This window comes from Zea mays, chromosome 8 (genome assembly GCF_902167145.1).
Source record: "Zea mays cultivar B73 chromosome 8, Zm-B73-REFERENCE-NAM-5.0, whole genome shotgun sequence".
Classification (NCBI taxonomy): Eukaryota; Viridiplantae; Streptophyta; class Magnoliopsida; order Poales; family Poaceae; genus Zea; species Zea mays.
In genome coordinates this window covers 37,482,881-37,494,288 of record NC_050103.1, presented here as the reverse complement: position 1 = coordinate 37,494,288, position 11,408 = coordinate 37,482,881, and the positions used below count along the sequence as shown (strand labels likewise).

General features: G+C 43.5%; 2 protein-coding genes and 1 non-coding gene across 5 annotated transcripts; 1 reads left to right on the top strand and 2 right to left on the bottom strand.

The window, feature by feature from the left end:
• Positions 1-747: 747 nt before the first annotated feature.
• On the top strand, positions 748-11,117 carry LOC100194015 (universal stress protein). Of its 2 annotated transcripts, none has more exons than XM_008656194.4 (3): positions 748-1,281; positions 1,398-1,623; positions 10,951-11,117. In XM_008656194.4, exons 1-3 carry the CDS (start codon positions 1,092-1,094, stop codon positions 11,042-11,044), a joined length of 510 nt encoding a protein of 169 aa, XP_008654416.1. In that variant the 5' UTR covers positions 748-1,091; the 3' UTR covers positions 11,045-11,117. The 2 variants fall into 2 exon arrangements, with proteins under 2 accessions (XP_008654416.1, NP_001132550.1); NM_001139078.1 differs by lacking the exon at positions 10,951-11,117 and adding an exon at positions 1,844-2,145 and having other exon boundaries at positions 879-1,281.
• On the bottom strand, positions 2,630-4,497 carry LOC100282295 (uncharacterized). Of its 2 annotated transcripts, none has more exons than XM_035961455.1 (3): positions 4,198-4,497; positions 3,981-4,095; positions 2,630-3,007 (listed from the first exon to the last, which is right to left on the bottom strand). In XM_035961455.1, exons 2-3 carry the CDS (start codon positions 4,080-4,082, stop codon positions 2,933-2,935), a joined length of 177 nt encoding a protein of 58 aa, XP_035817348.1. In that variant the 5' UTR covers positions 4,083-4,095; positions 4,198-4,497; the 3' UTR covers positions 2,630-2,932. The 2 variants fall into 2 exon arrangements, with proteins under 2 accessions (XP_035817348.1, NP_001355876.1); NM_001368947.1 differs by having other exon boundaries at positions 2,752-3,007.
• LOC111590055 (small nucleolar RNA snoR128) lies at positions 3,168-3,267 on the bottom strand. The gene has a single exon (XR_004852346.1). It is a non-coding gene; the product is annotated as a small nucleolar RNA snoR128 (small nucleolar RNA).
• Positions 11,118-11,408: the final 291 nt, after the last annotated feature.

The window sequence follows — 11,408 nt, the reverse complement described above, 5'->3', positions numbered from 1 at the left end:
TTAAAAAAACGAGAGATGATCTCTTCATGAAAGGTCAATCTATATACAACTTTTTATATATATTGGCTCTTAACTAAATTTATATTGTAATTGATTTAAAGACATCTTATTATATTATACAGTTTTTAGTTGCATCTTTACATAGAAAACCGATTCAGCGAATCAGGTTGTACATGTTCGTTGATGGTCGGCATATCTGTTGCTGCTGGTTGGACCAGAAGATGGAATATTAGAGGGATTTGCAATTTCACTATCACCAGCAGTGGGCATCGCTAATATGTTATCGTGTCCATAAAATATAGACATAGATGAATCCATAAATCATAGACAAATGGTAAAATAGCAAATAAACAACTCTTGTGAATTGCAAAATTGCAAATATTCCGGGAACGCTGCTCCTGTCGAGGAGGCGCTCGGACGGGATCACGGGAAGGTTCTCAAGTGAAAGGTCTTGTCTGAGGCCGAGAGGGAAAAGATAATAGGGCCCATCGCAGCCCAACATCTGCACAGACCCCCTGCCTGACTCTGACTGGATCGCAGGCAAACAAAGCCCAAGAGGCACAGGCGTCGTGGGTTCATGCCCTGCAAAAGCAAAACCGTGTGCCTTCGTCAAAATCCAACATCCAAAACAGCTGCCGCTAACCACGGTATCATCCTCACTGTTCCATTCGGACTCTCTTGTAAAATCAACCAGAAAGTAATAATCAGATAATGGCAACAATACCCCTGGTCGCTCGCTCCACTGTTCAGTCGGTTGGTTGGCCCACTGAAGAACACCGCATGGGCGTTTCGGGAAACGAGAAAAGCCGTACGAGGGCGTGAGGCTGAGGAGAGGAAACCCAGCGGCGGCCGCGGGCGCCCCAAACCCAGGGCAGAGTCGCAGGGTGACGCGGATAGCCCATCATGGCGCCGCAGCAGCCGTGAAGCACAAGAGCTTTGCTGCAGCACGACGGCTTTGTCCTCTCTCCTTTAAAGCGGACTGCTCTCCTCAATTGTCAGGCAGTAGCATCCATTTGATTGTTCTATCCTCTTCTCTGTTCTCACCCCCTTGCAAGCAACAATCGTTCACCGATCGATCCAGTGCGTCCTGCATGGAAACTGCCGCCGTCGCCGCCTCCAGTGCCGGGCGCCGCATCATGGTGGCCGTGGACGAGGGCGAGGAGAGCCTGCACGCGCTCAACTGGTGCCTCGCCAACGTCGTCTCCCCGGCAGGAGGCGACACGCTGGTGCTCGTCCACGCCCGCCGCCCGCGCCCGGTCTACGCCGCCATGGACAGCGCAGGTATTACTACCGCCGCAGATGTAAATTTCTCCAGATCATATGGAGCCGGCCGGGCGTTGAAGCTCACAAGTATCAGTAAATGGAAGAGGCGCTGATGCCCTGGATCCTGCCTGCAGGGTACATGATGACCTCGGACGTGCTGGCGAGCGTTGAGAGGCACGCCAACGCGGTCTCGGCGGCGGCGGTCGACAAGGCCAAGCGCGTCTGCGCCGACCACCCGCACGTCAAGGTGGAGACGACGGTGGAGAGCGGGGACCCGCGGGACGTCATCTGCGACGCAGCCAACAAGATGGCCGCGGACCTGCTCGTCATGGGCAGCCATGGTTACGGCTTCATCCAGAGGTGAGCTGATACTGACACTGATCATACATGGTACTAGACCCTTTCCGTCTTGTCCAAAAATCAACACATCGGACAAGGATTACACAAGTTGAGTCACGTCAGGAGTCTGTCGAGGGCGACAAGTGCTTCAGATCCTTTTTTTTTCTTGGCCTGCAATTATCCCTGTGAGGCAGCAATCTACTCACTCGTTTATCTTCGTTTCAAATGAACATTGCTGCAGGGCGTTCTTGGGCAGCGTCAGCAACCACTGCGCGCAGAACTGCAAATGCCCGGTCCTCATTGTCAAGAGGCCCAAGGAGTAGAAGGTTCCTCGCATGTAACGCTGCAGCTTAGCCAATAATGTTTCATGGCGACCATATAGGCATATATGTACACACTTCACATCCCATTGCATGGCAGTGTCTTCCCTAGTTCAACAACTAGCTTTCTGCTGGAATAAGGTGTTCAGAGTTCAGACAGAGTATGTACTGTACATACTATCTTCTTGCATTTGGTACTCTTGTTTAGTGAAAAGCGTTCCGTAACCTTCGGTTGCCTAGCTGTTTGTTTCTGCTAACACGATTAGCTTATCTTAAAACCCCGCTGCACATAACAAATGTGGCAACTTTTAACAGTTACAGGCCTCCATCAAGCAGAGGTATTTCAGTCCCGTCACCACCAAAATTTCACACCTTTTAATTTATCATGTAACTGTTTCGCGAGCACCTAAGCAGCAGCGGTATCGACAAGCTGTAGAAACCCAACTTAGTGGGTGTTTGGAAGTGAAATTTTTTTATAGTTTTGAAAGAATACTGTTGTATTCTTAAATACTAAAGTATTATACATAAAATAGTGTTTAACAAACTAGCTAAAATCTCTATTTTTAAAACTGAACTATTATAAATATTATAGTTGTTTTAAGGTATTCTAAACTTAGGTTATTTTAAACAATGGTATTGTCATGACTGAAGTAAATTGTAGTATTTCAAAAATTATGGTTTTCAAAAACTTCGTTCCCAAACAGGGATTTAAAAACATTCCATTGCATGATAATACCATGAAAACCGATCAAGCTCTAAGTTGTACATGCTCTAATGCTCACTCGACCACAAGATAAAACATTAAACCGCCTCCCAAACAGGTTAGCCTCCAATGAAACCCAGACGCAATCGAAACAACTAATTTTAGTTACCAAGGGCAAAGGAAATAATGAAAGTAAACCGTAACTCTTCAAAACATGATTATCATAAAAACATTTCGGCAGCAAAAGGTCCTAAGTTCCACCTTACAACTGAGCTAAAACATAGGAAACACAACCATGCTTTCCTTCCTACTCCTCAGCCTCACCACTCTTCTTGTTGCCCTTCCTTGAATACCTCAGGTTCCTCAGGAACTTGGGGTCCATCTGCAAACATGGTCAATGCAAAGGGTCAGTTGTAGAGCAAAAACCAAGGTGCATCTCAAGCAGCTGTTAGAGATGAAAAATTGGCAAAAGTAACAGTTGTGCTACATCTCAATACAAATAGCATCCTAAATGAAGCGCAACAGGAATCAAAGTTGTGCAGTTGCTCAGGTAACCGCTCAGGAGGAAATAATGAAAGAATATTTCCCAGGTTCATACAGCAGTAATCTGCTCTCAGAAGGTATTACGTCTCATCATAGCAACAGCCTAAACCTCAGCAGGAGAACGCTTGATATTAAGATTAAGTTCAACTTCAATGTAAACTCCATGTAACTCTAGTAAAATAATAGACTGATCAACTGGACCAACATGAACAAAAACATTATGAATATCATCTGTACAAAGACAAGAAAAATAACAGCTGCAAGAATTCATACACACCGCAGCAGCAAACGGGGACTAAATGTGTTTTCAAATCACAAGTAGAAACAAATTCCAGCAGGGTAATGACAAGCTCACAACCCTTCAAGACTTGAGAGAAAATTAAGTGGCCTTGGATATAAAAAAAAAGGCTATGCACCAAATCCTTTTGATAACTAGTTACAATAGGTTTATAAAACCAGGACGTCCCATTACCACACTACCGCAAGAGACTTTCACAAATGGCTTAGATATCTTTCATCCTAGCTAACAGGATTTGCTAGTACCGCGAGCATGAGCCACTACTAGTACGGCACTAGAAAACCAGGCAAAAACAATTAGCATGTAGGAACCAAGTTCAGCGACTAGAACAGACCATACAAAAATTTCGCATCCAGGAACTAACTTCACAACCTAAGATAGATTTCACCTATCCGGAACAACCAATGAAGTCGGCAGCTACATGATTCCGGTATCAACCAATGACCACTCTGACGCATCTGCACAATCAACCGAACGGGACGACGGAAGAGGGACATCAAGTAAATCATCTTACCCCCTTGGTGGAGGTCTGCCGGTGGCGCTTGGGCTTCTTGATGCCGTTCTTGTGCGCCTTGTACGACTGGTTGTGCGCCGTGTGGTTCTTCGACTTGGCCATCTCTTCCGGATCCCTGCAAACAAAAGGCGACTCAGAGTAAGGGGGAGGTGGATTGACGGTGAAGACGAACAACACATCTAGTAGGAACAGATCGAGCGGAGTGCCGGAGAGTTACCGAAGCGAGGATCGCGAGCAACGAATTGTCCGGTGGCGCTTAGGGTTTTTGTGATTGGCGAGAAGAGCAGGATTATGTACGGGCGTATGCTAAATGACCTTGTTGACCTCGGTGCCTTCCCGCATTTCGATCGTGAGATGATGACGGGTTTGCACGAATCGCCAAGCTGAGGATTACAATTATGGGCCTTTAGAGTACGTAGATGGCCCAATGAACTCATGAAATAGGGTAGCTTTTTCATTTATATATTTAAAAATATTTGAAATTTCAGAATATTATCGGCATTCACGACTTGACAGAAATGAGTGTTTACCGTCCGGTGGAGGTTTCATCCCTGCCACTCGGTGGGTGCCAGGGTGTGGTAGCTCCCCTGTTGACAAGGTGGTGGGGCAACAGGTGCCTGTCAGTGGTGGCAGCGTGTCTTCCTCTGACCAGAGTTTCGTTGATCCATGACTTTGATCATGTTGTTTTTTCTTTATTTTCATATTCTTGCTTATTTTTGTGTTCAAGTTGTATAATGTCATTCCCAAACTTCACAAGTCTTAATGATATACATTTTTAGAGAGAGAATATGCTGCAACTTGACCCTTTTGAGACTAATAATTTGCTTGAGTTCATCATGTTTAGTCTCAAAGGTGAATTAGAAGGGAAAATATGAATTTGGACAAAGGAAGATGCTTCCACTCCATAAACGACATCAAGGTTCCTTGTTTCAGATTCCCTTGGGTTCTCATTGCTACTTGCTTTGATTTGCTTTTTTGTGAGGCAACGGGGTTAGACCTTAGTTTCTCTATTTGGTGCTTAATACCAAAGGGGGAGAAAAATTAGAGGCTAAAGCAACTAGATCAACCACCATTTGAGTTTTAAAAATATTTTTGAGATTTAAACTTGTCTTTTGATTCAAAACCCTCTTGATATCAAAGAGATGTCCTCTTATTGTGAAAATTATTCTCTTATGGGGGAGAAACTTGTTGTCGGATATCATAATTAGGGGTACCCAGATTATGTCCCTAAAGCATACCTCACACCTGAGTACCAGAGAATCATAAGCCTCGAGCCCGGCCTCGGCCAAAGATCTCAGGACCACAAAGCATGCACATTAAATGTGACTGATACAAATACCTGCTCCGCCAATGACGCTGCAATCAACGAAGGACGACGAAACTGCAGCCAAATCTACTTTCACCGCCCACGATGACGCACGTCGCGAATACCGCGCATTGTTCCCACGCTCCGGTCACTATTTTCAAAAACTCCGGATAAGACATACGACGACTAGAAACAGTCTCAACCTCGCTCGAAGTCGGCCTCGATAGGAAACTCCGCCTCGCCCAAGCTCAGTCTCGGCCAACTGTCCTGGCAGTGGCACATTAAATGCCACCAACTCCCCGCGAATCCCACATGAGGCCACTCCGACTATTGTTGTGACCACTCCCAGCATGGCTACGTGCCCATGTGCAGACCCGACCTCGGTCTCAGGAGAAGTCTCCATCTCGCCCGAGTATGCCCTCGGCCAGCAAGCATCAACAGAAGAACATACGACGCCGTCAATCCTCCCGCAAAAACCGCTGGCTACAGAAACCATAAGGATGGTGTCAAGTATGCTTTAAACCATTTCACATGACACACGAGCCGGATTACCAGGCACTTTTCGTCATACTAGTCGTTATTTCAACCAGTATGACTCAGACATCTTGCCCACAGGATGGGCTCGAGCACGCATCCGAGCCCCGACCCTAGCCTCGGCTCTCTGCTTGGTCAAAATACGGGATATAGGAATCAGACTTCCTCCTCCTGATTAAAGGCAATAGCCAGGACAAGGGCCATCCCGACGGCCATACTACTACAGGAGCTCGGGCTCGCCTCCTCTCAACATTACGACAACCCTTGTACTTCTAGGCTCCCTCCTTGCGGCTATAAAAGGAGGAGTCTAGGGTCCCCAGGGGACAGAGGACAACACTTCATCATTTGCCCTCTACCTTCGATATTGGCACTAGCCTCAATCACCCACAGAGACTTAGGATCCACTCCCTCTCTCTCGACCAGTTTGTATCCCGTACTATGAGCACTTAGGTGTAAGATAATATAAGTCTCACCCCTCTCGCTATAAGTAGGGTCTTCTATTGCCTGAACCAGGATAAATCTTCTGTCTTCTTGCATCACCCATCTGGATCGGGGGCACGTAGCACAAATACAATAGTTGGTTAGGACCCTTGGGTAAAAACACTGACACTAGTCTTATGAGAAAAGGGGGAGAAATTGGTATTTGATCAAAACAAGTCTTTAAAATTGGTTTGATTTGCAAACCCCAAGTGTTTTTGACTTAGTAGTAAGAAAAAGGTTTAAAAATTGCTTTGATTGCAAAATCAAAAACAAGTGGTGGCTAAGTGATCCAAATATGTCAAATCCTTTCAATACTTCATTTGTTTGAGTTTGAACTTCCGATTCCTACGTTTGACTCATATTGCTTTAAGTTAGTCATATTTGAGTTGTTTTAGGTGTGTTCGCATAGATCACCAAAAAGGAGAGATTGAAAGAGAAATGGGATAGATAGGCATTTCAACCTGTTTTGATGATTAAGTGTCCAACACACCAACATGAACTAACTGATTTGATATGAGTATGAGCACATGTTCACTTGAAGGCAATTTGAAGGTACAAAGTCCTAAAGAGCTAAAATGGAGGCTAGAAAGTGCAACTTTGGGTAAAAGGGTAAAACCATGAGGTTTGAGTACTTAGATAAGTTGCATATGCCTAATTATATATGTTTAGAACTTTGGTTTGATCTCTAACTCAAATCTGTGGGAAAGTGCTTCCAGGTCTTAGTTTAAGCCAAAATGCAAATCCTAGTGAAAGACCAAGTAAAAGGTGAGTTCTATACAATTATTCAATTCGATTATGTGCTAGTTATATTTATCTAAGTTGTAGGGAAGTTCCTAAGAACAACAAAAAAGAATTGAAGAAGATTGGCTCAAAAGAGCCTAAGTTGGGTTGTTTGAGCCTCATCGGACCGGGTCCACATGGGCCTAGGACTTGGGTTATTAGCGGCCTGGTGCACCGGGCCGAGTCAGTGGTGCATCGGACCACTCGTACGGTTGAGGTATCAGGAATTTTTAATTTATAAAATTCATCGGACCGGTATTGTGCATGGTCCGATGGCGTACCAGACCGCCCAGTAACGTTTAGATTTGAGCGCCAATGGCTGCTTGATGGGGAAGCGACATGTGGCGGTCCAGTGGTGCAAGGACTCGGTTTGGTGCACTCCTAGAAGGAAGGAGGTTGTCAGGATCCAAGACATGGTGCACATGGACCCGGTCCGGTGCTCCTGTAGATAGCCAGATTTCAACATATTTTTGGAAGGAAAGGCCAATGGTTATGGGGCCTTTTGGGGCTATAAAAGAACCCCCATGGCGCACTACTTCAACACCCAAGCATACAAAGAGCATCACTACACTCCGACACTCTGCCACAACACATCCAAACGATTCTAGTGAGATCCGAGCGCAATTTTCGAGCCATTCTTGCAACTCTTTGTGATTGTGCCCTTGCGATCTTGTTCTTGTGTTGTGTGGCTGGTTTTTTCTCTTATGTGTGTATTCTCTCCCTCTCTTGTGTTATGATTCACGATGTAACTCTGATTCTTATGTATGACTACAAGAAACTCTAATTTGTGGAGATTCCTTACGAGAGGGATATAAGTGATATAAGGAAGACCACATGGCACTCAAGTTTTATCTTTGGATCACTTGAGAGGGGTTGAAAGCAACCCTTGTCCAAAGGGACACCACAACGTGGATGTAGGCAAGCATTTTAGGCTCGGCTAAACCATGGGATAAAATCACCGGTCCCACTTGTGTATTTACTTTCATGCGATTTTATTTATTCTTAAGTTCTCCAAATTCACTTGTAATATTGCTCTTAGTCTAATTTATATCTTGAAAGAGCAGTCAAGTGAAGAGGACTTTCTCTCTTATTCTCACTTCAACATTGTTTTAGTTTTGCACTAACTCATAATTCTAGTCCAAATTTGTGTTTGGAGTTGTATTTTTATAGGATCACTTATTCACCCCTCTAGGTGCTCTCACCCATGTACTGCCACATTGGCCCCAATCTCCCACTTAGGGTCACTAAGTCAATGAAAAATGTTGATGACTACATACATATATGTATGGAAAAGTTACACTCTGACACTGGAGCCATTCTGGTAGTACATGGGACTAAATGTAACCTTACATATATTGTGAAAAAGTTGGCATCAAACATGTTTGATGCCCTCAAAACTGTTGAGTGGGGTTCTAATGGCTAGTTCTAACCATTTGCACTATTTGTACCCCTCAAATCAGCTTCTTGACATGTCTTGCCTCCAGCTGAAGCATCCATTTGAGATTGAGGAAGATCCTTTATATAGTGAAGAGATTAGAGAAGTGATAATTGCATGGTTAGTGACATCATTGGTGCATAAAGAGTGATATGTGTGCAACCATCACCCTCATTAGACTTGGCATGGTCAAGTTAGAGCCTAGTGCTAGTTACTCTTAGTGATCAACATCATCTAGACTGCTCGGTGGCAATTGGGAGAGTGGTGACCACTCAAACAGTTATGGGTGACCTAGCTTGGAATTTGTATTTGGTTGTGAGCAGTTCATTGTGCCAGTCGGCAAAGAACTAGCTCATAGATAACACATGACTCTTGTGTGGACCAAATAAGAGTGACACCATTATGTGGGTGCTCCAACGAGGATTAGTGGGGAGTGCCAACTCTTTGAGACCTCGACAAAACTTTAAGGAGTCTTGTCGCCCTTACTTTAAATTACGCCTTTATTATTGAGTGATTCCATTTAAGCATTTACAAATCTTAGAATTTCTATATTGTTAGAAATTAGGGTGTTATTTGTTACACATTAAAACTCGATCGGTAGGGGAAAGACCACCCCCATGATAATATATTAAGAAGAAGCTCAATCAGAGCCCCGACCAAGAAAGGTCACGAAAGTTGGTCCCCCGTATAATATGAGGGCCCGCCCTTTATAGGCCAGATCTTTACTTGTACTTTGAGCCATCCCAGCCTCTACATGAGAATCTGCTCCCCATAGATTAGTCCATCTCTTGTGCTCATAACTAGGGGAACCAGCGAGTGACCTTTTTGAACCTCAGTTTGAAATTTGCTCCCATTAGGATTTGAACTTAGGACCTAAGGATTGCTACTCAGAATGCCTAATAAACTCGGCTAGAGGCCCTTTCACATTTATTACACATTAGGCAATCAAGTGAAGTTGGGCTTGGTTAGGAGTTATTTTCATAAGAATCTTTTGAGAAGTCCAATTCACTTCACTCTTGGATAGTGATTCTCTCATACGGCTCACTTGTATTCCATCACTTTTCGCCGCGCGGAGGTTCCATGGGTCTTAGACATGGAATAGGAGCGAACGATAATTATTTTATTTAATTTCATTGACTAAATCTAAACTCAACCTCTAGCTTTTATTCCATCAACCACCAATATTGACATTTCTCATATGAGTACATAAAGGAGGAGGGGATAACTCTTTACAACGTGTATGCACACAGCTTGCCCTCCCATCAGCAAGTAATTCTAGGTTTAGGGTTTAGGATAGCTAGATACTCCATCCGTTCTAATTTATAATTTGTTTGACTTTTTTACTCTGAATTTGACCGGCTCGTCTTATTCTAAAAATTTCATAATTATTGTTAATTTTTATTGTGATATTGTCTACAATATATTTTAAGTATGATTTTGATTTTTTTTTATTTTTTTCATAAAAAATGAATTGACGAGCTAATCAATCTTGGTAAAAAGTCAAATGAATTACAAAATGGGACAGAGGGAGTATATGCTACTGAACATGTGGCACGCGGAAGTGAATAGTTGCATGAAAATAGATATCATAATTGCATGCTGTAGTGGCCTCGATATAGATAGCTTGCTTGAAGAGATGGCTATATACTAGAAACACATATTTAGTTGAGTTCCGCCAGGGATTGCAACTTAAGATGTCATGATAACACATGAGGATATTTGGTTCACCAATGTGTAGCACAGTAGCACTGCAACAAACAACATATGTTCCAAAGTTTACTATCTATCGATGTTCATTTTGTAGCACTAGATATAATCCGTTCATAAGGAAAATGGATTGCTCCGATCGCTTTCAGTTGTTAGACTGTCTCTAACAAGACTCTGTAAAAGGTCCTCTCCGCTAAATGTAGCAAACAAAGTTGTCCGGTACGCCTCCAACAAGAACCTATACAACGCCCGTTAAATTGTAGGGTGCATTCATCATCCGCCAAATGTAGCGGACACATGAAAGCTCTCTATCCACTGTTCGCTCCCACATCGTCTCCGTTCGCTCGCTCCCTCGTCGGTTCGGCATCCACACATCGCTCCTCTGCTCCCTTCGTAGCGTGCTTGCGTCAAAGAAGACAAAGGACGGGAATCCAAGGCAGCCATGGATATTGGGGGTGATGATCCAAGGCAGCCATGGATTGTGACACGAGCAAAGTAGGCTGAGGACGGAGGAGAGGTCCACTCCACCTCTAGCCGTCTGCGCCCATCACGGGCGCTGGTGAGCCACACCACGCTGGGCCTTGCAAGGGCGAATTTAGGGAGGTTTATCGGGGTCAGCCGACCCCGATAAATTTTATAAATCCTTTAGAAAAACTCTATTAAAGTTCATAAAATTTGTATAATAAAGCAAAGTTGATTTTGATGACCCCGACAATATTTTTGGCCAGATTTGCCAATGGGCCTTGCCCTCTGAGGAGTCGGTGGTGTTCATGCATTCAAGATATCAAATGTGTTTTATGTTATTTTTTTGTCCACTTCTAAATGAAGGTGCTAGACTGTTGGGAGGACGGCGACATTGTATTCTATGTATTGTATGGATGACGGCATTATATTTTATGCTAATTTTTTATGTATTTAATGGATGACGACATTGTTTTTTAATGTGTTCACGAATTTAATTTCACACGATATATATACATTATTTTATTGAATAATATTTATATGTTCACTAATTTGTATTGGAAAATTATTAATTGCGTCATTTTTAATGCCGTAAGTTAGATCCGATTGAAATTATATGAAAACAATGAATAAATAAGGTAGTTGTATATTCTGTTAATATTATATCTAATATTGTAGCTATAGATGACTGAATTTAGAGAACGCGGCTGGAAATAAAGAAGAT

Excerpts from the sequence above, each read along its gene's own strand:
- LOC100194015 (XM_008656194.4), top strand. The coding sequence starts at position 1,092 with ATGGAAACTGCCGCCGTCGCCGCCTCCAGTGCCGGGCGCCGCATCATG. Across the intron at positions 1,282-1,397 it reads CGCCGCCATGGACAGCGCAG|GGTACATGATGACCTCGGAC; the intron begins GTATTACTACCG and ends TCCTGCCTGCAG. Across the intron at positions 1,624-10,950 it reads GGTTACGGCTTCATCCAGAG|ATTTGCCAATGGGCCTTGCC; the intron begins GTGAGCTGATAC and ends ATTTTTGGCCAG.
- LOC100282295 (NM_001368947.1), bottom strand. The coding sequence starts at position 4,438 with ATGAAAAAGCTACCCTATTTCATGAGTTCATTGGGCCATCTACGTACT. Across the intron at positions 4,096-4,197 it reads TGCTCGCGATCCTCGCTTCG|GGATCCGGAAGAGATGGCCA; the intron begins GTAACTCTCCGG and ends TTTTGTTTGCAG.